Below are 27998 nucleotides of genomic sequence, written 5' to 3'. Positions count from 1 at the left end.
AGAAGAAATAAAAACTTTGAGGTTTGCAGATGACATTGTAATTCCGTTAGAGACAGCAGAGGACTTGGAAGAGTAGTTGAACGGAATGGACAGTGGTTTGAAAGGAGGATATAAGATGAACTTCAAAAAAAGCAAAACAAGTATAGTAGAATGTAGTCGAATTAAAACAGGTGATGCTGAGGGAATCAGATTAGGAAACGAGACACTTAAAGTAATAGCTGAGTTTTGCCTTTTGGGTAGCAAAATAACTTATGTTGGCCGAAGTAGAGAGGGTATAAAATATAGAATGGAATTGGCAAGAAAAGCATTTCTAAAGAAAAGAAATTTGTTAACATCGATTATAGATTTTAAGTGTTAGGAAGTCTTTTCTGAAGGTGTTTGTTTGGAGTGTAGCCATATGTGGAAGTGAACAATGGACAATAAACAATTTTGATAAAAAGAAAAGAAACTTTTGAAATGTTATGCTACTGAAGAATGCTGAAGATTAGATGGGTTGATCACATAACTAATGAGGAGGTACTTGACAGAATTTGTGAGACAAGGAATTTACTGCACAATGTGACAAAAAGAAGGGATTGTTTGGCAGGACATATTCTGAGACATCAAGAGATTATCAGTTTAGCATTCCAGGGAAGTGTGGGTGGTAAAAATAGTAGATGGGAACAAAGAAATGAATTCAGCAAGCAGATGCAGAAAGATGTAGATTGCTGCAGCTATTCGGAGAAGCAGCACTTCGCACAATAGAGATTAGCATGGAGAGCCGCATCAAACCAGTCTTCTGGCTGAAGACGACAACAACAACAACATGGTATAGTTTTGTGGGGAAGTTCAAATATAATGTTTCAAATACTGAAGCTGGAGAAGAAAACTGTCGGATATGTGTTATCTCACAGCAAAAAGAATCTTGCCTCCCATTATGTCCGAAACTACAAATCCCAACTGTTCTCTTCCTGTATATTTACTGCATTATAATCTTGTTACACAGCAAACAAAAATTATTTGAGGAGAATCATTTTAGCCTTACGTACATCAGAAACAAAGTTAATTTTAAGCTGCCCACACACCAACTGAAATTATATACACAGGCTCCACAATATATGGGAATGAAAATAAATAATCGCCAGCCGGAGTGGCTGAGCGGTTCTGGGTGCTACAGTCTAGAACCATGCGACCGCTACGGCCGCAGGTTCGAATCCTGTCTCGGGCATGGATGTGTGTGATGTCCCTAGGTTAGTTAGGTTTAAGTAGTTCTAAGTTCTAGGGGACTGATGACCTCAGAAGTTAAGTCCCATAGTGCTCAGAGCCATTTGAACCAATAAATAATAAATTAAGAAGGAAGAACATTCTTAATATTAAGAAAGATACTTTAAAAATAAGTCTGCAGCAGATTCTATGAGCAGAAATGCTATTATTTGATAGAATAATTCATGGAGGTTGAAATGATAATTTGAGGTAGGGGTAACTTTATACTGGGGTTCAAATGGGAGAGCAATGTGTAAAATATGACTTTAAGCAAGTCAAGGTCACTTAGCCTCTCCTGCTCAGATCCATCTCTCATCTCCAAGATGGTGGACCCCTGGAAGCAAAGCAACCCTGCAGAAGATTGGGTGCCCAACTCCAGTGGAGAACAGGGTCAGGGCGGACGAGAAAAGGAAAAATGTCCTCTGAAGAATAGGGTGCTGCGCTGTGGGTTAATAACAAATACCCGGGAAAAAAGTCTTATGAAAGCTGAAAGAAATGTAATCAGCCGGACCTTAAGGCAAAGTGACAAAGAATACGAAAACTGGATCCTGGCATGTACAGGTATTATGTATAGAATTGGAGTTCTTGGAAGCCTAATTGGAATAGTGAAAACCTATGTGGTGAATGTCATGGCCTTGCAAGAGATGAGACAGACTGGACGGGGTACATTCCAGAAACAGAAGTGTACTACAATGGCGACAACAGGAAACACACATTGGTGTGATAGTTACAGTTCAATCAAATCATTGAAAAACTAGTGATAGAGTGTGAAGCAATAAGTCCAAGAATATGTTATAATTCCTTAACTACAGTTTCTTAAATGCACATGCCCTTGCTGACTAGAAGGATACTTTCTATGAGGACTTGGACCCAGCTTATCGACAGTGTCTTAAAAAAACAGCATAAAGATGGTGATGGAATGTATGAATGCTGAGGTAGGGCAAGAGTGGGTCTTCTCCCCAGTCATTGGTAAATACAGCCTCCATAAAGAGAGTAAGAACGGTGGACTCCACCTGATGAATTCTGCAGCATCCTTAAAATGACAGATTCTAGCACATGGTTCCGGCAGGAGAATATTCTTAATGTGGCTTGAGTGTCAGGAGATGACAATACCAGGAACTAAATTGATCATATATTAATAGATACCAGACATATCTCTAATGCATTGAACTACTGTAGATCTGGAGGTGCTAATATGGACTCCAATCATTACCTCCTCATAGCAAAAATAAGAGGGAGAATTTCAGTTGCACAAAGTTAAAGAAGAAATGCAAAATAAGTACATCATCTCATAATTTAAGGACCTAAGGAAAGCTTAACACTTAGCTGTTAATTTGGAAAATAGATTGTGACAGGAATCCTCCAGAGCTGTATGCGTAATATAAACATCACTGGAATAAAGCCAGAAATGAAATACAGACTGCTACAAAGGAAGTGATTGGTAGTATTTGAAGTTGTTGTTGTTGATGTTGTTGTTGTTGTTGTGGTCTTCAGTCCTGAGACTGGTTTGATGCAGCTCTCCATGCTACTCTATCCTGTGCAAGCTTCTTCATCTCCTAGTACCTACTGCAACCTACATCCTTCAGAATCTGCTTAGTGTATTCATCTCTTGGTCTCCCCCTACGATTTTTACCCTCCACGCTGCCCTCCAATATTAAATTGGTGATCCCTTGATGCCTCAGAACATGTCCTACCAACCGATCCCTTCTTCTGGTCAAGTTGTGCCACAAACTTCTCTTCTCCCCAATCCTATTCAATACTTCCTCATTAGTTATGTGATCTACCCATCTAATCTTCAGCATTCTTCTGTAGCACCACATTTCGAAAGCTTCTATTCTCTTCTTGTCCAAACTATTTACCGTCCATGTTTCACTTCCATACATGGCTACTCTCCATTCAAATACTTTCCGAAATGACTTCCTGACACTTAAAGCTATACTCGATGTTAACAAATTTCTCTTCTTCAGAAACGCTTTCCTTGCCATTGCCAGTCTACATTTTATATCCTCTCTACTTCGACCATCATCAGTTATTTTGCTCCCCAAATAACAAAACTCCTTTACTACTTTAAGTGTCTCATTTCCTAATCTAATTCCCTCAGCATCACCCGACTTCATTCGACTACATTCCATTATCCTCGTTTTGCTTTTGTTGATGTTCATCTTATATCCTCCCTTCAAGATACCATCCATTCCGTTCAACTGCTCTTCCAAGTCCTTTGCTGTCTCTGACAGAATTACAATGTCATCGGCAAACCTCAAAGTTTTTATTTCTTCTCCATGGATTTTAATATCTACTCCGAAATTTTCTTTTGTTTCCTTTACTGCTTGCTCAATATACAGATTGAATAACATTGGGGAGAGGCTACAACCCTGTCTTACTCCCTTCCCCACCGCTGCTTCCCTTTCATGTCCCTCGACTCTTATAACTGCCATCTGGTTTCTGTACAAATTGTAAATAGCCTTTCGCTCCCTGTATTTTACCCCTGCCACCCTTAGAATTTGAAAGAGAGTATTCCAGTCAACATTGTCAAAAGCTTTCTCTAAGTCTACAAATGCTAGAAACGTAGGTTTGCCTTTCCTTAATCTTTCTTCTAAAATAAGTCATAAGGTCAGTATTGCCTCACGTGTTCCAGTATTTCTACGGAATCCAAACTGATCTTCCCCGAGGTTGGCTTCTACTAGTTTTTCCATTCGTCTGTAAAGAATTCATGTTAGTATTTTGCAGCTGTGGCTTATTAAACTGATTGTTCGGTAATTTTCACATCTGTCAACACCTGCTTTCTTTGGGATTGGAATTATTATATTCTTCTTGAAGTCTGAGGGTATTTCACCTGTCTCATACATCTTGCTCACCAGATGGTAGAGTTTTGTCAGGAGTGGCTCTCCCAGGGCCGTCAATGGAATGTTGTCTACTCCCGGGGCCTTGTTTCGACTCAGGTCTTTCAGTGCTCTGTCAACCTCTTCACGCAGTATCGTATCTCCCATTTCATCTTCATCTACATCCTCTTCCATTTCCATAATATTGTCCTCAAGTACATCGCCCTTGTATAGACCCTCTATATACTCCTTCCACCTTTCTGCTTTCCCTTCTTTGCTTAGAACTGGGTTTCCATCTGAGCTCTTGATGTTCATACAAGTGGTTCTCTTATCTCCAAAGGTCTCTTTAATTTTCCTGTAGGCAGTATCTATCTTACCCCTAGTGAGATAAGCCTCTACATCCTTACATTTGTCCTCTAGCCATGCCTGCTTAGCCATTTTGCACTTCCTGTCGATCTCATTATTGAGACGTTTGTATTCCTTTTTGCCTGCTTCATGTACTGCATTTTTATATTTTCTCCTTTCATCAATTAAATTCAATATTTCTTCTGTTACCCAAGGATTTCTACTAGCCCTCGTCTTTTTACCTACTTGATCCTCTGCTGCCTTCACTACTTCATCCCTCAAAGCTACCCATTCCTCTTCTACTGTATTTCTTTCCCCCATTCCTGTCAGTTGTTCCCTTATGCTCTCCCTGAACCTCTGTACAACCTCTGGTTCTTTCAGTTTATCCAGGTCCCATCTCCTTAAATTCCCACCTTTTTGCAGTTTTTTCAGTTTTAATCTACAGGTCATAACCAATAGATTGTGGTCAGAGTCCACATCTGCCCCTGGAAATGTCTAACAATTTAAAACCTGGTTCCTAAATCTCTGTCTTACCATTATATAATCTATCTGATGCCTTTTAGTATCTCCAGGGTTCTTCCATGTATACAACCTTCTATCATGATTCTTAAACCAAGTGTTAGCTATGATTAAGTTGTGCTCTGTGCAAAATTCTACCAGGCGGCTTCCTCTTTCATTTCTTAGCCCCAATCCATATCCACCTACTACGTTTCCTTCTCTCCCTTTTCCTACACTGGAATTCCAGTCACCCATGACTATTAAATTTTCGTCTCCCTTCACAATCTGAATAATTTCTTTTATTTCATCATACATTTCTTCAATTTCTTCGTCATCTGCAGAGCTAGTTGGCATATAAACTTGCACTACTGTAGTAGGTGTGGGCTTCGTATCTATCTTGGCCACAATAATGCGTTCACTATGCTGTTTGTAGTAGCTTACCCGCATTCCTATTTTCCTATTCATTATTAAACCTACTCCTGCATTACCCCTATTTGACTTTGTGTTTATAACCCTGTAGTCACCTGACTAGAAGTCTTGTTCCTCCTGCCACCGAACTTCACTAATTCCCACTATATCTAACTTTAATCTATCCATTTCCCTTTTTAAATTTTCTAACCTACCTGCCCGATTAAGGGATCTGACATTCCACGCTCCGATCCGTAGAACGCCAGTTTTCTTTCTCCTGATAACGACATCCTCTTGAGTAGTCCCCGCCCGGAGATCCGAATGGGGGACTATTTTACCTCCGGAATATTTTACCCAAGAGGACGCCATCATCATTTAATCATACAGTAAAGCTGCATGCCCTCGGGAAAAATTATGACCGTAGTTTCCCCTTGCTTTCAGCCGTTCGCAGTACCAGCACAGCAAGGCCGTTTTGGTTATTGTTACAAGGCCAGATCAGTCAATCATCCAGACTGTTGCCCTTGCAACTACTGAAAAGGCTGCTGCCCCTCTTCAGGAACCACACGTTTGTCTGGCCTCTCAACAGATACCCCTCCGTTGTGGTTGTACCTACGGTACGGCTATCTGTATCGCTGAGGCACGCAAGCCTCCCCACCAACGGCAAGGTCCATGGTTCATGGGGGGGGGGGGTATTTGAAGTGTGGATGCATAATCTATGGGTTACTAATGAAGGAGGAGTGTGGCATAGGTGATATACTTTTGAACTTTACAGATTATATTAAGATCTCAAAATAATAATGTTCATTAAAATAAACAACCTGAAATGGGTCAACCATGTCTTTTGTATGGAACCCAACAAAAAATTGCGCTGCCGGTGGGATGAACAAGCAAGGGAAGATCAAGACTTCGACACTTGGATGACATATAAGCAAATCTAAAAATTACTGGTGTCGGAGGATGACAATGCTGGGCAGGAATGAATGGAACAATGTCCTAGAGCAAGCTGAGGCCCATCAAGGACTTTAGAGCCTGAAAGAAGTAGGTAACTTTGTATTATACTGGTTTATTTATTTTTTTAAATATATACAACAGAATTTATTATTGACATCCTGGTATTAGTATCAGTTGTTTTACATTTACGATGTTGTAATGCAATTTTTTGACCGGTCTCCTGTACCTTATTGCTCCAAGCTGATTGTTGCAAAGAGAGGAATTGTACAGAGGGAGAGGATTCTGTTCTTCTTGTGCCATGATGTACTTTACAGAGCGTGTACGACTGTTTGAGAGTAGACACAGTGTATTCTCAGATGTTCATGTAATACATCTCCGCAGTTTAACCAAAAAAATGTGTACACCCTCTATTTACTTTTGTCCATAACTCACTAGAAAATCATGTGAATCTAATTGTCATAAACTTTGGTTCCCTTTTCAGTTAAAATGTCAAAGGCACCCAATTCATAGGCACGATACAGTGTGTATTATTAGTTAGTTTGGAAACAAGGGAAATTGTTGTCAATGTGAGATGAGGCCTAACACTTGCAGATTTGTGTGTGTATAACTGTTGTCCTTATGTCAGCATTTTTATCGTATTTTCTGCTATTGGTGTGGATGATGATATGAACAGTTCAGCTAAATGTGAACATCATATGTTATCATTCTTGGAGATCTATCTCCACATACACTGAGGTGACAAAAGTCATGGGGTACCCATTAATATCGTGTCAGACCTTCTGCGGGTGTATTGCAGCAACTTTATGTGGCATGGCCTCAAAAAGTCATTGAAAGCCCTTGCAGATATATTGAGCCATACTGCCATCCATAGTTGTGAAAGTGTTGCTGGTGCAGGTTTTTGTGTATGAACTGACATCTCAATTAAGTCCCATAAATGTTTGGTGATATTCATGCTGGCCAATCTGGGTGGCCAAATCATTTGCATGAATTGTCCAGAATGTTCTGCAAACCAACTGCAAACAATTGAAGTCTGCTGACCTGGTGCATTATCATCAATAAAACATACACCGTCATTTGGGAGCGTGGAGTCCATGAATGGCTGCAAAAATAACCATTTCCAGCCAATGATCAGTTCGGTTCGACCAGAGGAGCCAGTCCATTCCATTTAAACACAGCCCACACCATTATGGAGCCACCACCAGGTAGCACAGTGCCTTGTGGATAACTTGGGTCCATGGCTTTTTTGGGTCGCTGCCACATGCGAACCCTACGTTAAGCTCTTACGAGCTGGAATCGGGAATCATCTGACCAGGCCACAGTTTTCCAGTCATCTAGGGTTCAGATGATATGGTCATGAGCCTACGAGAGACTCTACAAGTGATGCCTTGCTATTATCAAAGGCGCTTCCATTAGTCGTCTGCTGCCATAGCCCATTAAAATCAAATTTCACCTCACTGTCCTAATGGATATCTTCATCACATGTCCCACATTGATTTCTGCAGTTATTTCATGCAGTGTCACTTGTCTGTTAGCTCTGACAACTATAAGCAAACGCCACTGCTCTTGGTCATTAAATGAAGACTGTCAGTCACTGCATTGTCCATGGCGAGAGGTAATGTCTGAAATTTGATATTCTCAGCAAACTCTTCACACTGCAGATCTTGGAATACTGAATTTCCTAACAAGTTCCAAAATGGAAAATCCCATGCATCTAGCTGCCTACCATTCCACATTCAAAGTATGTTAATTCCTGTTGTGCAGCCATAATCACATCAGAAACCTTTTCATGTGAATCATTTGAGTACAGTTGACAGCTCCACCAATGCTCTGCCCTTTTATTCCTTGTGTACATGACACTACCACCGTCTGTTTTTGTACATATCACTATCCCACGACTTTTGTCACCTCAGTGTATATGAGAGAAAATCAACGGTATAAATGCTTTTAACAGGATTAGTAGTGGTGGATGAGGGTCAGTACTGTCTAGAATAAGATTAACAATTACCAAAAGCTGATTATTCAGTTTACACAACAGCTGGAGTTGAAATGCAGATGTAGTCTTGTGATTTTTTTCACTGAATTTGTTTCTGGCCATTTGTAACCGTATTAAAGTAGACGAAAAAAACTTATGAAGTACACTGATTCTCCGCTGAAAGATGAACTGACAACTAAAGCAGTATTCACATAAGGAGAAAAGAATTGTACCATACAGTGAATACAGAATATCTGCAAATTATTTCTGCAAATTAATTCTGACTCTTCAAACTGTACTGCTGCCAAGGCAAAATACGTATTATTTTGTCAGAGACTAAGCCTGTGGGTTAGATGCTATGAAAAATATTTGTTTATGCAGGTAGAATGTGTGCCGACCTTCCTGCCACCCATAATATGTGTAAAAGAAAGCCTGTAGCTATAGCTAGAGTTGAGTGAAATATGTTTGGCTGTCAAGAGAGCAATGTGTGAAGATTGCGATGACTACCATAGCAAAATTCTGCCGGTAGACCTTCCATGAAACCCAAATAAAATTTACTCATTTGCAAAGGCTATTAGTGGCACTGAAGTTAGCATCCAGTCACACACAGGTAAGACAGAAACTGAAATTGAAGATTGGAAAGCAAAAGCAGAATGATTAACTTCACTTTCAAATGTTTCTTTACAAAGAAAAACTGAAAAGTATTGTCCCAGTTAAATCTCGTACCACTGACAGGATTTTTTGGAATTGTTAACAGAGACCGCTAATGCACAGTTAGTATAAATAATAATAATAATAATAATAATAATAATTTACCCCGTGGAGGCCCGGGAAAAGAATAGGCCTCCGGTATGTTCTGCCAGTCGTAAAAGGCGACAAAAAGAACAAACCACTAATAGGGCTAACCCCCCTTTAGTGTAATTAGTTGGTTCAGGACAGAACTAAAGAAGCCTCGGACAAGCGTCATCATGGTCGGGGACGACGCTTGAACCCTATGCCCGCCCACAATGGTAACGACACTGTTAGCCAACTGGAAAATGATTTAAATCCAAATAGAGATGTTTTGCAGGATATGCTTCCTGCAACCACCCTAGAAGGAAAACAAAGACAGAGGATGAGATGGTCATATGAAGTTAATCGACACCTCATGTTCTGTTATTACCTAGCAACAAACCTAGGAACTAACACAACTGGATACCGATCACAAGTATACACAACATTTATTACTAGATACCCAGAATTAAAATTTTTAACAGAACAACGACTAGCTGATCAGATTCATGTAATAATCAAAAATAACAGGGTACCCCAGTCAGAATTAGAAAACATCAAACAACAAGTACAACAAATACTGGAACAAAATAATGTGCAATCAGAAGAAGAAGAAAATACAGTAATGGACTCAAAGAACAACACACATCAATTAAACAATCAGAGGAAAACGAAATCTTAAGACAGCCACCAGAACAAGCACAAATAGAACTCAAAAGTAACACACATGTTAGATATAGAAGAAAAATTTCAGCTGAGATATATATAGAATACAAAGGCACAAATACAGACATTAGACCATTCTTGCATAGACCGCCAAATAACCCACAAGTCGAAATAACAATAACAACTATTAACACAATCATATACAACAAAATAAATGAAAACACAACTATGGAAGAGTTACAACTACTGGTTTATATAGGAGCACTCACTACACTAAATATACACACTACACAGAGATCAGAACCAACTAACACACAGAAGAAACCCACAAAACCAGCATGGCAACACAGGATACAGATCAGAATAGAAAAACTGAGAAAAGACATCGGACAGCTAACAGAATTTATAAGAAATGAAATGTCAGAAAAAAAAAAAAAAAAAAAGGTTACGTAAAATCTCACAACAAGAAGCGATAGAGCAATTAGACGAAAAGAAGCAGAAATTACAAGCATTGGCCAAACGACTTAGAAGATACAAAAAAAGTGAAAATAGAAGGAAACAAAACCAAACATTCAACACAAACCAAAAAAGATTTTACCAGACAATAGGTAACACACAAATTAAAATAGACAATCCACCAAACATAACAGACATGGAACACTTCTGGAGCAACATATGGTCAAACCCGGTACAACATAACAGGCATGCACGGTGGATACAAGCAGAAACAGACACATACAAGATGATACCACAAATGCCTGAAGTGATAATTTTGCAACATGAAGTCACCCAAGCAATTAATTCTACTCACAATTGGAAAGCCCCTGGAAAAGATAAAATAGCAAATTTCTGGCTAAAGAAGTTCACCTCAACACATTCACATCTAACTAAATTATTTAACAGTTACATTGCAGACCCATACACATTCTCTGATACACTTACACATGGAATAACTTATCTGAAACCTAAAGATCAAGCAGACACAGCAAACCCAGCTAAATATTGCCCCATAACATGCCTACCAACAATATACAAAATATTAACTTCAGTCATTACACAGAAATTAATGTCACATACAACACAGAACAAAATTATAAATGAAGAACAAAAAGGCTGTTGCAAAGGAGCACAAGGATGTAAAGAGCAACTGATAATAGATGCAGAGGTGACATATCAAGCTAAAACTAAACAAAGGTCGCTACACTACGCATACATTGATTACCAAAAAGCTTTTGATAGTGTACCCCACTCATGGTTACTACAAATATTGGAAATATACAAAGTAGATCCTAAATTGATACAGTTCCTAAACATAGTAATGAAAAATTGGAAAACCACACTTAATATCCAAACAAATTCAAATAGTATCACATCACAGCCAATACAGATTAAGCGTGGAATATACCAAGGAGACTCATTAAGTCCTTTCTGGTTCTGCCTTGCTCTGAACCCACTATCCAACATGCTAAATAATACAAATTATGGATACAATATTACTGGAACATACCCACACAAAATCACACACTTGCTATACATGGATGATCTAAAACTACTGGCAGCAACAAATCAACAACTCAACCAATTAAGGAAGGGAATTTATCGACATAAAAAACCTACATTATGGACAGGTAGACAATTTAAGAAAATTCTTTCTAGAACGAGCAGAAACTAGCAACATACACAAAGCAATCACTCATATAAATACATCGGCTACACCACTGCAATTTCATAACCACTTCTACAACCCTTTAGATCACATAACATCAACAGACACGAAGAAAGTAAATTGCAAAAAGAAAACACTACAGGGCAAACACCCGTATCATCTAACACAGCCACACATCGGTCAAGACGCATCCATCACATGGCTAAGAAAAGGCAATATATACAGTGAGACAGAAGGATTCATGATTGCAATACAGGATCAAACAATAAATACCAGATATTACAGTAAGCATATTATTAAAGATCCCAATACCACAACAGATAAATGCAGACTTTGCAAACAACAAATAGAAACAGTAGATCTCATCACAAGCGGGTGTACAATACTAGCAAATGCAGAATACCCCAGAAGACATGACAATGTAGCAAAAATAATACATCAACAGCTTGCCTTACAACATAAACTTATAAAACAACACGTTCCCACATACAAGTATGCACCACAAAATGTACTGGAGAATGATGAATACAAATTATACTGGAACAGAACCATTATAACAGATAAAACAACACCACATAACAAACCTGACATCACACTCACCAATAAAAAGAAGAAATTAACACAACTAATCGAAATATCCATACCCAATACAACAAATATACAAAAGAAAACAGGAGAAAAAATTGAAAAATACATCCAACTGGCTGAGGAAGTCAAGGACATGTGGCATCAGGATAAAGTTGACATTATACCAATTATACTATCAACTACATGAGTCATACCACACAATATCCACCAGTACATCAACGCAATACAGCTACATCCAAACTTATTTATACAACTACAGAAATCCGTAATTATTGATACATGTTCAATTACCCGAAAGTTCCTAAATGCAATATAACATATACCGTACAGTTAAAAGGAAGTCACGCTTCATCAAGGTCCACGTCACTTTTCATTTTTGACCAGACATAACATCTGAGAAAAGAAAGAAATAATAATAATAATGCATGTGGCTAGTCCAGAAGCCCCACCTTTGGGGAGCCTGGCCACCTGGTGCAAGTCCTTTTAGTTGATGATAAAGGCAACAGAGTACACAGTCCCCGAGGGGAGAACATCTCCAACCCAGCCAGGAATTGAACTCATGCCCTACGCATGCATTTCGTTATGCTGATCAGTCAGCTATGGATGTGTACACAATTATTATTAAACAGCAGAAGTGATAGTTTATTGTCAGTACAGTTTGTAGTTTGGTTTCCAATAATTCCTTCTCTTCTGTTCCTGTATAACTCGACTCATTCGATTAAAGTTTTGTTTGTGATTGTCACCTTCTGAATTGCCTGAGAATTCAGTTCTCACATTACAAGAAAAGAAAGCCTTTCAGAAAGACATCAAGAGTATGCTGCTTTGCTTCCTGAAAGCCTGTCCTGCGTGCATTTACATCAGTCGTTTACATTTCTGTACCTTGTCATTTATTTTTCTGATGCAAACTATGAATTCTTCAGTCCGTGCACCATTGTTTTGTATAATACTATTTACCAGTGCCATAAAGTACTGACTCATGTTTTTAGATTGATAGTGGTCTTGGAGCCCTTCCTTTAACTCGTGGAAATTGCAATCATTTGTCAGTTTCTAATGCTAAATAATGAATGTCCAAAAATTGCATTCCAGCCAATGTTTAGTCATATGGAAAGATGAGTACTCTCCTCACTGTCCTTACACCAGTTTTGGAATATCGAAATTCATAGGAATAATCTCCAATTTTTTCAGAGAAAGTGGAAGCAAATTAGGGTTCTTCAATCCTAAAGTTAAGATTATAGAATGTTCCTTTTGAGACTTGCACTCAGCTTTTCTAGCTTATTCTGCTGGACTAAGTTATCACTACATATTGTGTAACCTCATAAAATAAGGACTGAATTCCATCTTCAGTAGAAATAAACGTAGCTGCAGCTCAGTATGACACTCTTGCTGGAACTGAAAATTGTAAACTGTGGTGGGAGATTATAATAAAACAAGCACTGGTGTGATGGGCTTCAATGGTTACTTGTAGCATTGTTGTAGATCTAATGGTTTGTGGTATTCTTCTGCTGGCTGTGTAATGGCCTTATTCTTTGTCTATAGCTAACTTAACAAGGGTCATTTGAGCCAATATATTGGGATCATAGGTTGGTAATTCCAAACCAAACTTAAGTTACACATCTCCTACTACAACTTGCTTCAACCTACTCACTTGCTCGATGTTAGCGAGGGAGAGGTAGTTTTAAGACCATTCAGACAATATACCAGATTGTGTTCAATCGTTGTTTGTTTAGTTCCTTACTCTCATGTGACAACCACAAAGCTGCTAGAATATCTGAAGGGTGCAAGCAGACAGTATGTGTATAAGAAGTACACAAGTGGGAATGTCTCCACCATATATTAGATTTCCTTCAACTGTGTACCTACCCTCAACTTACAAAACTTTTTCAACAGTTACCTATTTCTTTCACACTTCTGTTTTGTTCATTCCATTCATCAGGGTACTTCTTGAGTTGTATCTCATATGTTATGCTCATTGCATAATTTTATTTTAGTTCTTCCCTTTGTGTTTCTCTGTTGTCTGTGTTTTACTATATCTTTTTCAACAATGAATTTCCATACCTTTCCTTTTCTCCATGTCGCTTCTCATTTCTTGTCTTGTTCTTTCCCAGTAAGTAAAACCATTTGGTCTTGCATTGCTGTTTCACATAGCGTAACTGTTATAATTGGCTATTGTCTTATGATTAAACACAGGAAAATGCTAATATTTTACAATTATTACTTCTAAATGTTATGTGACATACTCACTTGTAAGTAGTAGGTAAGTCCTGGTAGAATGTTTACCTTTTGTGATTAAAAGGACCACTCACCAAAAAGCAGAAGTGTTAAGTCATCAACAAACACAAAAAGAAAGAAAACTTGTTAGCTTTCGGAACAAGTATGTCATGGGGGTTGTGTTGGGTAAGAAGCATGGGGGTGGGAGAGAGAGAGAGAGAGAGAGAGAGAGAGAGAGAGAGAGAGAGGTTGGGGCAGGAGGCAGGGAGAGGGATCATGGGTGGGTCACTTGTGGCTTGGAAGGGGGCAGTTGGTTTGCTGGCTAGGAATGCGGGGAGGAGGGGTGCAGGTACGGGGGCTAGGCATGTGATGCATGATTGTCTGTCAGAGTAACTGCAGAGTGGAGGCTGTGGGGACAGTTGGTTATCAAAGCTTGAGACCAAGACAATTATGTGAATGAAGCATACGTTGCAAGGATGACTTCCATCTGCATAGTTCAAAGAAGCTAGTGGTGGAGCGTTGTGGAGCGGACATTGAAATTGAGCATGCTGTGCTAAGTTGCATGTTGTGCCACTGGATTGTCTACTTTGTTTTTGGCAATAGTTTGGTGGTGGCCATTCATCTTGGTGGACAGTTGGTTGGTAACCATACCGACATAAAAAGATATGCAGTGTTTGCAACAGAGTTGGTATATGACGTTGCAGCTTTCACAGATGGCTTGGTCTCTGATGGGGTAGGACAGGCCTGTGACAATTGGAACAATTAGTGCTGCATGGGTGGATTCGACAGGTCTTGCAGAGGTATGATCCTTGTGGTGAGGGGTTGGGTGTGGGTGTGTCATAGGGATGGACTAGGATGTAGGTTGGGAGGATGACAGAACACCACATTGGAAGGGGTGGGGAGAATGTTGAGTATGATGTTCCTCCTTTCAGGGCATGATGAGAGGTAGTCAGAGACCTGCTGAAGGCTATGTTTAAGTTGTTCAAGTGCATGGTGATATTGGGTGACGGGGCAGGGGAGGGGGAGGGGTACCAGTTTGTAACTCATTCTTGGGGATGGTGTGAGTATTGGGGTTATGTGAGTATATGACATGGGAAATCTGGTTTTGAACTAGGTCTGGAAACACCTCTTCATGGCCAGGACCACTGCTACTCTGTCCGCAAGATACTGTTACTGTGCAGTCCATAATACATACACCAGATTTACAAAAGTGAAAATGAAACTCTTGCTCTCCATAATCTGGAGGAACATTACAGACACCTCCGTCATAAATTGTCCAACCTGTTGACATCCTACTACTGCCTTGGGACACCACTGTCCATCAACACCCATCTAATCACCTCTTGGCCACTTTCCAGGAATTACTTATCTCCAACTTAGCCTTGCCATCCTTCCCCATGTTCTCTCCTAATAATACTAACCTTTCAGCAGAAGAAAAAACAACCATACGTAACCTGATAACAGACCTTGCCTAATCACCCTCCCTGCAGACAAAGGCTCCAACTCTGTCATGATGAGTAGCAGTGACTACCTGACAGAAGGCCTACCTTAACTGTATAACACCTCTACTTGCAAGCCTGTCGTACTGATCCCATCTCAGAAGTCCAATAGAATCTAGCAGCTACTGACATCCATATGTCCTTCCCAGAACCTCCCCCTCATGTCCACCTCCCTCCTCACCCAAAAATCACTCCACTCACCCACCATCTACAGGTACAAGTTCCCAAAACCCACAAACCTAATAGTCCTCGATCCCGCATTGTAGCTCATTCTTGTGCTTCCACTGAATGAATTTCCATTCTTGGTACCCAACACCTCCAACCAATCACCAGAACCCAGTGTCCCATTTCAAACACTGTAACTACCACCTCCCTATACACCATCATCCCTCACTCCCATGACCTTGCTACTATTGAACACTACCTCGACCAATATCCTTCAAACTTCAAACCCACCAACTTCTTCCATATACTAGTTACCAATGATATCCTGGCTCTCAACTACTTTTCCTTTGAATGGCGGGTGTACTAACAAATCCGCAGCACAGCCATGGGCATCTTCCAACCGATTCATGGGCCATCTACAAAAAACCTTCTAGCTTCCCAAAACTTCCAACCCCTAGTCTGGTTCAGTTTCATTGACAATACCTACATGATCTGGACCCAAGGCCAAGACACCCTTTCTCCAATCCTTCACAGCTCAACACCTTCTCTTCTATCTGATTCACCTGGTCCTGCTCAACCCGTGCCACCTTCCTGGACATGGATCTACTTCTCTCTGCTGGCTCCATCCACACCTCTGTCCATATTAAACCCACTAACAACCAACAGTACATGCATCTCAACAGCTGCCACCCCTTCCACACCAAAAGTCCCTCCCCAACAGCCAAGATGTCCATGGATGAAGTATCTGTAGTGACGAGCACTGTCTTGCCCAATATGCTGAAGGTCTCACACAGATCTTCACAGACGGGCACACCACACAAACCTAGTTCACAAACAGATTTCCTGTGCCATATCCTCACACATCCTCAATCCTCGCACCACCCTCAAGAATCAACTACAAAGGAATGCTCTTCCTTGTCACCCATTATCATCCTGGACTTTAGCAAGTATACCACAGCCATCATCAGGGCTTTAATTATCTCTCACCATACTCTGAAATGAGCTCCCCACCTCTCCCAAAGTAGTGTTCTTGTATACCTAAGCTACACAACATCCTAGTCCATCCTTACGCCACTCCCATTCCCAACCCCTTACCAGATGCCTCGTATCCCTGCAGTAGATGAAGTTGCAAGACCTCGCCAATCCACCTACCCAGCACTTCCTGCTCCAGTCCTGTCACAAGCTTATCCTACCTCATCAGAGTTCATCCCACTTGTGAAAGCAGCCATAATAAACACCAACTCTGTTGCAAGCACTGCACAGCTTTTTGTATGCCTCTGACTACCAACCAGCTGCCCACCAGGATGAATAACCACTACCAAGCTGTTGTCAAGAATAAAGTTAGCCACCTCAACATGCAGTTGAACACAACAGGCTCACTTTCAATGGCTGCTTCACAACCCGAGCTGTCTATATCCTTCCCTCCACCATAATCCTCTCTGAACTGTGCAGGCAGGAGTTATCCTTGCAACACGTACTTCGGTCACTTAATCGTCCTGTCCTCAGTCTCCATTAACTCACTGTCCCCACACCCTCCACACAACAGTTTCCAATTGGTTCATCCTTTCACCCCTCCCAATCCACATCTCCTTCAGTGTGTGTTACTCCCCACTGGCTACGACAACCGTGCATTGCATGCCTAGTGTGTGTGTGTGTGTGTGTGTGTGTGTGTGTGTGTGTGTGTGTGTGTGTGTGTGTGACGACTCAATGCTTCTGCTGTTTGGTGAGTGAGCTCCTTTAATCCATAAGTATTTACTAATAAGTAGCTAATTTATATATATTTTTTAAATTACTGAATAGCTTTTGTAAAAGTTAATCACAAGCACTAACCAGGCATCGCCCACTAACGCAGAATGCTTTTCTTTCTGTTGCCCCTCGTGCACAGTCAGTCCCAAAAGGAAACCATCCATCTTCACCATTAACTAGGTAGAACCTGTGACTGACTTGGTCATCTTGGCAGGCAACACGGCATGGACGGTCCATGTCATCTGGAAGATAGTATTGTTCATCAAAACATTTAAGAATTGGCACATCAAATTAAAAATTAATGAATCAGCTTCTAAAATTAACATAATTTGAAATTAAAAGACCAGGAATATCACATAATTCAAGTATTTGTGGACACTGTCTCCATAATAAGCAGTAGCTAAATAGTTAGTAAGTATTTGTGGACACTGTCTCCATAATAACCAGTAGCTAAACAGTTGGTCTAAAAGTGTTTGTAGGTATTTTTGTGATACTTCATTCGATGCAACTGAGTTAGTAGACTGCAAAGGTTTCTTGGGTAGTACCCTGTAACAATGTGCATTTTCTAAGAACATTGGTGAGATATGCTGTTTTAGAAAATTGTTGGAGATACCAAGGAAATAAATGTTTTACCAAAATCAAAACCTCGGTTTTTATATAGGGGGCAGGTGTCATGCAATTATCTGGGAAACAGCTGTTTTTCATTATGTTTAATCCTCTCTTTGCTTTTGACCACATTTGCTCAACATTGAACTACTGGCATATGGGGAACTCCCATTGGGTTTCAACATTTCAACTCGCAAACTACCTGTATTGAAGATTACTACAGCTGTGTGCTAGCAGTTAGTAACTGTTTGTGACCTGTTGTGTTCAATGATTTACCAAGTTTCTTATTTTCAGTCACAGAATTTAGAACTTCCATGCATGATATACAGAGTTCTTTATGCCAGTGTCTCCCATGCTTCAATGTCAAAAATCTGCAATGAGCAAATAAATTGTGTCAAGTTATTGGCTCTAAATAAAGCCTGTTGGATTTCATCAGCTCTTGTTGCACTTCTACTCACAATCATTCCAGCTATTAGTTAAGAATTTGCATAAATGATTATAAAACTAAAGAGGGTGGCTGTATACATAAATGGGTTATTACAATGCAGGCATAGAAAATGGTTCCATTAACTTCTACATTTTATAAACCAACTACGTATTTTGTACATGAAATTACTGTCATGCAGGGTGTGTAAATAAAGTTTCAAGACTGATTTTTTCCTGAGCAGTGGTGCGCATGCAGATTCGTATCACCACCTGTGCCAGGTTGTGGGGAATGTTGGCTAAGCGAGCCAAGCCTCGGCATTGACCGGCAGAACACTGGATTGAAAACATCACGAGTGCAGGGAGTGTCTGTTTCGAAATGTCGTTGAGAAATCAGAGCATCCAAAATGCAGCTCCTCATGGAGCAGCGGTGTTCGATCAAACTTTATGTAAAACTGAAGATCAGTATGGAAACGTTCGAAATGATTCAAGAGGCCTATAAAGAATTCACCTTGTCACGTTCCGTGGTTTTCATGTGGCACAAGAGGTTCAAAGATAGCCGCAAAGACTTGGAAGATGATGAACGCTCTGCAAGACCTTCAACGAGCACAACTGATGAAAATCTGACCAGATCGGTCTGCCGCTGTGGTTGCCCCGGTTGCTGCCCGCAGTGGGGTTGAGCCCTCGCCTGTGGTTGATTGGGAGGTCGTTCCAAGGCGTGGCAGGCAGCGAAAGATGTCCCCGGAGGCTGATCAGAAAGCCTCCCCGGTGTGTCTGACAAACAGGTTTCAGGCACTGTCTCTGGCTGAGCCAGATGCAGCTGCCTGCCCTTTTTCAGAGGATAATTCTCAGCCTTCAAGGTCCGGGCAGTCACAGAGGGTGGGCTTATTGGTAGTTGGGAGCTCCAATGTTAGGCGTGTAATGGGGCCCCTTAGGGATATGGCGGCTAAGAGGGAAAGAAATCCAGTGTGCATTCTGGGTGGAGTCATTCCTGATGTGGAAAGGGTCCTTCCGGATGCCATGAAGAGCACAGGGTGCAGCCAGCTGCAGGTGGTGGCACATGTCAGCACTAATGACGTGTGTCGCTTTGGATCTGAGGAAATTCTCTCTGGATTCCAGCGGCTATCTGATTTGGTGAAGGCTGCCGGTCTTGCTTACGAGATGAAGGCAGAGCTCACCATCTGCAGCATCGTTGACAGAATCGACTGCGGACCTTTGGTGCAGAGTCGGGTGGAGGGTCTGAAACAGAGGCTCAGACAGTTTTGCAACCGTGTTGGCTGCAGATTCCTTGACTTGCGCCATAGGTTGGTGGGGTTTCGGGTTCCGCTGAATAGGTCAGGAGTTCACTACACTCAGGTGGTGGCTACATGGGTAGTGGAGGCTGTATGGCATGGACTGGGCGGTTTTTTTTAGGTTAGAAGGCCTCTGGGAAAGTACGGGGTGAGCTGCAATCTCAAAGGGTGCATGGCAAATACAGGGTGTGCTTGGATCAAGGAACAGTCGGAATTGTAGTTGTAAATTGTTGTAGTTGTGCTGGGAAAGTCCCTGAGCTTCAAGCACTAATAGAAAGCACAGAAGCTGAAATCGTTATAGGTACGGAAAGCTGGCTAAAGCCTGAAATAAGTTCTGCAGAAATTTTTACGAAGTCTCAGATGGTGTTCAGGAAAGATAGATTAGGCAGAATTGGTGGTGGAGTGTTTGTGTCTGTCAGTAGTGGTTTATCTTGTAGTGAAGTCGAAGTAGATACTCAGTGCGAATAGGTATGGGTGGAGGTTATACTTAACAGCCAAACGAAGTTAATAATTGGCTCCTTCTACCGACCCCCAGACTCCGATGATATAGTTGCTGAACAGTTCAGAGAAAATTTGAGTCTCATAACAAATAAATACCCCACTCATGCGGTTATAGTTGGTGGGGACTTCAACCTTCCCTCGATATGTTGGCAAAAATACTTGTTCAAAACCGGTGGTAGGCAGAAAACATCTTCCGAGATTGTCCTAAATGCTTTCTCCGAAAATTATTTCGAGCAGTTAGTCCACGAACCCACACGAATTGTAAATGGTTGCGAAAACACACTTGACCTCTTAGCCACAAACAATCCAGAGCTGACAGAGAGCATCATGACTGATACAGGGATTAGTGATCACAAGGTCGTTGTAGCTAGGCTCAATACCGCTTCTTCCAAATCCACCAGAAACAAACGCAAAATAATTTTATTTTAAAAAAGCAGATAAAGTGTCTCTAGAAGCCTTCCTAAGAGACAATCTCCATTCCTTCCGAACTGACTATGCAAATGTAGACGAGATGTGGCTCAAATTCAAAGATATAGTAGCAACAGCAATTGAGAGATTCATACCTCATAAATTGGTAAGAGATGGAACTGATCCCCCGTGGTACACAAAACAGGTCCAAACGCTGTTGCAGAGGCAACGGAAAAAGCATGCGAAGTTCAGAAGAACGCGAAATCCCAAAGATTGGCTAAAATTTACAGACGTGCGAAATTTGGCACGGACTTCAATGCGAGATGCCTTTAATAGGTTCCACAACGAAACATTGTCTTGAAATTCTGGTCGTATGTAAAGTACACAAGCGGCAAGACGCAGTCAATACCTTCGCTGCGCAGTGACGATGGTACTGTTACCGACGACTGTGCCGCTAAAGCGGAGTTATTGAACGCAGTTTTCCGAAATTCCTTCACCAGGGAAGATGAATGGAATATTCCAGAATTTGAAACATGAACAGCTGCTAGCATGAGTTTCTTAGAAGTAGATACCTTAGGGGTTGCAAAGCAACTCAAATCGCTTGATACTGGCAAGTCTTCAGGTCCAGATTGTATACCGATTAGGTTCCTTTCAGATTATGCTGATACGATAGCTCCCTACTTAGCAATCATATACAACCACTCGCTCACCGATAGATCTGTACCTACAGATTGGAAAATTGCGCAGGTCACACCAGTGTTTAAGAAGGGTAGTAGGAGTAATCCATCTAACTACAGACCTATATCATTAACGTCAGTTTGCAGTAGGGTCTTGGGGCATATACTGTATTCAAACATTATGAATCACCTCGAAGGGAACGGTCTATTGATACGTAATCAGCATGGTTTCAGAAAACATTGTTCTTGTGCAATGCAGCTAGCTCTTTATTCGCACGAAGTAATGGCCGCTATCGACAGGGGCTCTCAAGTTGATTCCGTATTTCTAGATTTCCAGAAAGCTTTTGACACCGTTCTCCACAAGCGACTTCTAATCAAGCTGCGGGCCTATGGGGTATCGTCTCAGTTGTGCAACTGGATTCGTGATTTCCTGTCAGGAAGGTTGCAGTTCGTAGTAATAGACAGCAAATCATCGAGTAAAACTGAAGTGATATCAGGTGTTCCCCAGGGAAGTGTCCTGGGACCTCTGCTGTTCCTGATCTATATAAATGACCTGGGTGACAATCTGAGCAGTTCTCTTAGGTTGTTCGCAGATGATGCTGTAAGTTACTGTCTAGTAAGGTCATCTGAAGACCAGTATCAGTTGCAAAGCGATTTAGAAAAGATTGCTGTATGGTGTGGCAGGTGGCAGTTGACGCTAAATAACGAAAAGTGTGAGGTGATCCACATGAGTTCCAAAAGAAATCCGTTGGAATTCAATTACTTTATAAATAGTACAATTCTCAAGGCTGTCAATTCAACTAAGTACCTGGGTGTTAAAATTACGAACAACTTCAGTTGGAAAGACCACATAGATAATATTGTGGGGAAGGCGAGCCAAAGGTTGCGTTTCATTGACAGGACACTTAGAAGATGCAACAAGTCCACTAAAGAGACAGCTTACACTACACTTGTTCGTCCTCTGTTAGAATATTGCTGCGCGGTGTGGGATCCTTACCAGGTGGGATTGACGGAGGACATCGAAAGGGTGCAAAAAAGGGTAGCTCGTTTTGTATTATCACATAATAGGGGAGAGAGTGTGGCAGATATGATACGCGAGCTGGGATGGAAGTCATTACAGCAAAGACGATTTTCGTCGCGGCGAGATCTATTTACGAAATTTCAGTCACCATTTTTCTCTTCCGAATGCGAAAAGATTTTGTTGAGCCCAACCTACATAGGTAGGAATGATCATCAAAATAAAATAAGAGAAATCAGAGCTCGAACAGAAAGGTTTAGGTGTTCGTTTTTTCCGCGCGCTGTTCGGGAGTGGAATGGTAGAGAGATAGTATGATTGTGGTTCGATGAACCCTCTGCCAAGCACTTAAATGTGAATTGCAGAGTAGTCATGTAGATGTAGATGTAGAAAGTGCATCAAGTTTTAAACAGTGACTGACTTCTCGGCATCAGAATGATTGCAGATGAAGTGGGTTTGAATCAACAAACTGTGTTTCAGCTAATGACAGAAGATCTAATGATGAGAAAAGTGTGCACGAGACTTGTCCCTAAAGTGCTCTCAGCTGAAAAAAAGGAGCAGCACCTGGCTGTTTTGCAATACATGCTTCAACATTTACAAACTGAACCTGATTTTTTGGACAAAGTGGTCACTGGCAGTGGGACCTGGGACTTTGAATACGATATAGAGTCGAAGAGGCTAAGCTCAGAGTGGCACACTTCCGCATCACCAAAGCAGAAGAAAGCCTGCATGACCAAGTCACATCTGAAAAGCATGCTCATCACTTTCTTTGACGCAAAAGGAATGATCCACAAAGAGTTCGTGCCTGCTGGACAGACTGTCAGTGGTCAGTACTATGCTGGAGTGGTCCAACATTTGATTGATCAAGTCTGCTGAGTCCACCCGGAGAAGAAAGACGACTGGGTGCTCCACCATGACAATGCGACTGTTCACACCTGCTGTCACTGAAGTTTTGACCCGGTTCAATGTGTCAACACTGTCGCAGCCACCCTATTGCCCCAACCTTAGCCCCAGTGACTTCTTTTTGCTCTCCCAGATGAAGAGAGACCTGAAATGAAAGCAATTTAACAGCGTTGCAGCGGTCCAAAAGGGTTCGGAAGAGCATTCCGGGTAAAGAGTTCCAGGGAGCTTACCATCATTGGAAATCTCATTGTCAGTGCTGTGTAGATTCGCAAGGCACCTATTTTGAAGAATTTCAGTCCAATGTTCAATAAATTTTGTGTTCTGAGACCAGTCTTGAAACATTATTTACACACCCTGTAACACATAGCCCATTCAAATTAGCAAAATTTAATCTAGCCATTTTTCAAGAACACAATATGTTATACACCACTCTTTATAAAGTCAGCCCTAGTCCAAAACCTTCAGTCTGTGCTCCGAAACCTCACAAGCAGTATCTGTGTGAAAGTTTGCAGTCAGTAATCATGCAAGTAAGACTTATGCAACATGTTCTGGGTGAGATAGAAAACAAGTAACATATCTATTGGTATCCCCAGTAATATTATAAAGTTGGTGCCTATAAAGTATTCAGTTAACATCTTCAGGTAAGTCTGTCACTAATACTTGCATGGTCATTATATCCATGCGACTCAGCATGTGAATTACTACATGTGACTTATGTTATCTTTCAAGTACTCCTCTTCCGACACTATTTGTGAAATACAGTCCCTTTAAGCATTCTACTCACTGTATAGTTGTTGTTTAATTAGGTGTTTATCAGGGACCAAACATGTGCACTGTTTTGCATAAAGCCAAGCCACTAGGAAATTGTAATTAGTCTGTTTGCAAGTTGTTTATCGAGGACCATAATGTGTGCACTGTTTTTCATAAAATAAAGGCATTGTTGTGACACAATAACATTGGAACTGGGTATAAAATAGTTTTGTTGTTTATGTCACCGTGATGAAAGGATGAGAAATGGAGATGTTCATTGGGGATTTGATAGAGGCAATAGAAGTGGAAACAGTAAGATTTATTTAAGAGGTTTGTGGTTTAGCTTATTAAAGCAATTCCTGAAAATGGGTTTACAGTTCAGTGAAGTTTCTGCAAGGAGACACCAATGTATTATTTACTTTGCAGGTAGGAACCATTCCAGCTGGGCATAGTTTCAGATTCAAAAATAATCTACAATATTTTAGCAATGGATAAGAGTTACATTTGTCAAAGACCAAGGCAACAGATAATACTGAAGCTATAGATAGATCTTGCAGTACCAGAACCCCCCAGCTATACCTGGTATATGCAGATAGATAAAGCTGCAGGTATCGTACCTTCGCTCACGAAAAATAGTATTACTTCATCCATTGTTTGTGGTGCTGACAGATCAGTTCAGTGACACTCAGATTGCAAAAAAGAGAGAGAGAGGGAGAGAGAGAAGAAAGAAAGAGCCCTTACCTGTAGTAGTTTAGTGCATGAGGTATGTGGAATACCCATGTAAAAGGCATTTTGTGTGTGAATTGCAACTTCGGATTTTATGAGTTTTCTTTGCGGTGTCATGTATATGACTGTGGTAGACCGTAGAGTTGATAAGCACAGTGAACTCTAAAAATGAAATTATCAAGTTGCTGAAAAGACATTGAAGTTCTTAAAGACCTTGAAAGAGGAAAAGGCAAGATTCAAAAACAAAAACTGCTGTGCTGATGAAAATACAGATATAATGAGAAAACATAACCACAAAACTGCACTGGCACACAGTAAAATGGGCTTCAGTAAAACTCCTTTACAATGATGTGAACACATGCAACAGTGATGAGAATTTTATTTTTATGCTAGAATATATACTAGTACAGTCACTGGTTACTTATATTAGCATAATGTGTTTTGGCTGTCATCATCAGCTGCATTTACAGTTACTTTTACATTGTAATTAATATGACGTGAGGTTAGTTTCTTTTGCTGTGTAAGCCTGGGAGGTTTGTGTGAGATATGTTACAGTGTGTACATTATGTGACAAGCAAGAGAATTTTATTCTGCCTGGTGTAAACACTACGCGCATGTGCACAAGCTGCATTCAGTCTTGCGCAGTTCGCATTCACAGTTGTCCCCTCGCATTGCACTAATGGTTGTCAGTTTTCAGCAAACCATCAAACAGAGTTTGCATTCACTCCACTTCAGCACTAGCAGTAAAGAAAGCTTTCGTCTGCTTGTCTACTTTTGTTGTTGTTGACATGAGTTGCATGTGTGATGGAGGGTCCTGAAGAAAATGTAATGTTGCTGTCAGAAGTATATAGACATCATCTGTGCTTCTGAGATTCAAGAGATCCACAGTACAAATGCTGGAGGAGGGAAGAGAATAACTGGTAGGAACTTGCCGAAGTCCAACTGTGGATGTGAAAAAATTGATAAAATCATTAATTCTTGCATAAGCATGAGTAGAATAAATAAGCACAAACTTCGTAATTCTTTTTATTTAAAAGGAAAAGTGCAATAAATTTCCTTTAAAATAAACAAGTGTGGATATCTATCTACTATACTGATTAAAATTAAAAATATACAAAAGACCTGATCATTCTTGCTGCCTACATTCATGTGATCTGAATTGTACAGCCAATGTATCACTGTTAATTAAGATTTATTTTATGATAAATAAAAATCATTTACCTGGGCTCATGCTCTCTAGATTCTAATAAACTACAGGGTGACACAGAAAAATGGGAACATTCCACAATCCAATAAAACTAATGTGATGAAGGAAAGAAATTGCATTCATAGTAATTGAAATCTTACAACTATGCCATTTATGAAACATTGATGGCATTTAACATTTTTTTAAAAATACGTCCATTAGATGGTGTCGTCCTGTACAAATACATTAGTGAAATCTGCTGTTGAGATTCCTCATTGACCACTGCATGTCAGCTTGGGACACTGTGAATTGCATCCCGAATTCTCTGTGTTAAGTTATCCAGGGTTCTTGGTTGAGTCATGTAGACTTTGCTCTTGAGGTAGCCCCACAAGAAAAAACCACAAACAGATAAATCTGGCGATCTAGGGGGCCAGTGAATGTTATCGAACCATGAGATCACACATTTGCCAAACAATTATCGCACATATTCCATTGATTGCCGTGCAGTGTGTGATGTCGCTCTGCCTGTTGAAACGAGGCTTCTTGAACGTTTGGAAAGTTATTCAATGCAGGTGTAATGAAAACACCTCCATGTAACGATCACCATTGACAGTTATTGTGTTTCACTGTTCATTTGGGAAAAAATATAGTCTGATAATCCAGTGTGATGAAGCACCACACCATACTGTCACTTTACTAGCATGTCAAGGGCGTTCATGAATGTCATTAGGTTTTGTGTTTCCCCAGAAATGGTAGTTCTGTTTATTCATATAACCTCTGAAATGAAAATGTGCCTCATCTGACAGCCACAGCTTGTTTAGAAATTCATCATCATTGTTTATTTTTGTTATCATTTGTTGACAGAATCCTAATCGTAACCGGTAATCATTGTCCTTCAATTGTTGCACCATCTGTAGTTTGTATGGACGAAATTTTAAATCAAGATGAAGAGTTCCACGAACACTCTCCCAGGACATTCCAACCACTGCTTCTTGCTTACGAAATGTATACTGTGGGCTACGTAAGCCAGACTCGCATACAATATCAATGTTCCCTGGAGAACGCACACTTCTTGGTCGTCCTGTTGGTTTCTTCTTGAGGGCAGGTCCAGTCTCTTCAAAGTTATTAATCCAGCATTTTATCATGTGTTTCGATAGAACAGCATCATGATGTCCTAAATTATAAAAACGTCAAAACTACCTCTGCGCCGCTACCAAACTATCATTATTTTTATAAAACATTTTTTTGGCTAATGCACACTGTAGTCAGTCCCACTGATCCATGATTATTGAAATGGCGGACTGTTTACTCGCTAATTGTCATGAACCCACAGTGCTGCCACCTGCCTATGGCTGCCACTACTCATTTCAAACATTCCTGTTATTCTGTGTCACCGTCTATATACCGTAAGGTATTACTAAGTAGCCCCTGTGACAGGTCATGTGTATATTTCATTAATTTTTTCTTCAGTAGGGAGAAGTATATCTGTCCTCTGTCTAAATGAACATTGGCTAACAAAAGACTCCATCAAAGTCCTTCATAAACTGGAGAACTATGTTGTAGCGAGTAATTTTTGTAAAAGTAATAAAAACTGTGGGTTTCCTGTATACTTATTAAAAATACTTTAGCGTTTAAGGTAAGAGATGAAACTGTGTGCCAGACTGAGACTCAAACTCAGGACCTTTGCCATTTGTGGGCAAGTGCTCTACCAATTGAGCTACCTAAGCAGAACTCATTCCCAGTCCTAATAGCTTTATGACCACCAGTATCTCGTTACCTACCTTCCAAACTTCCAGGAGTGCGAGTCTTGCAAGTTTTGTGGGAGAGGTTCTGTAATGTTTGGACGGTAGGTGATGAGATAGTGACAGAAGTATAACTGTGAGTACAGGGTGTGAGTTGTGCTTGGATAGCTCAGTTGGTAGAGTACTTGCCCATGAAAAGCAGAGGTTCTGAGTTCGAGTCTCGGT

The 27998-nt window shown here is 40.6% G+C and overlaps 1 protein-coding gene across 1 annotated transcript in view; it reads right to left on the bottom strand.

Moving 5' to 3' along the window:
• Window positions 1–27998, bottom strand: part of LOC126175726 (A disintegrin and metalloproteinase with thrombospondin motifs adt-1-like) — a 184225-nt gene that overhangs the window by 13885 nt on the left and 142342 nt on the right. The window contains exon 14 of the mRNA XM_049922664.1: window positions 17629–17786. Coding sequence (XP_049778621.1) covers window positions 17629–17786 — 158 coding nt within the window. The remainder of the gene's footprint in view (window positions 1–17628; window positions 17787–27998) is intronic.

The sequence above is a fragment of the Schistocerca cancellata genome, chromosome 3 (genome assembly GCF_023864275.1).
Source record: "Schistocerca cancellata isolate TAMUIC-IGC-003103 chromosome 3, iqSchCanc2.1, whole genome shotgun sequence".
Classification (NCBI taxonomy): domain Eukaryota; kingdom Metazoa; phylum Arthropoda; class Insecta; order Orthoptera; family Acrididae; genus Schistocerca; species Schistocerca cancellata.
Note: the sequence above shows the minus strand (reverse complement) of the source record. Positions and strands in the feature narration are given on the sequence as shown.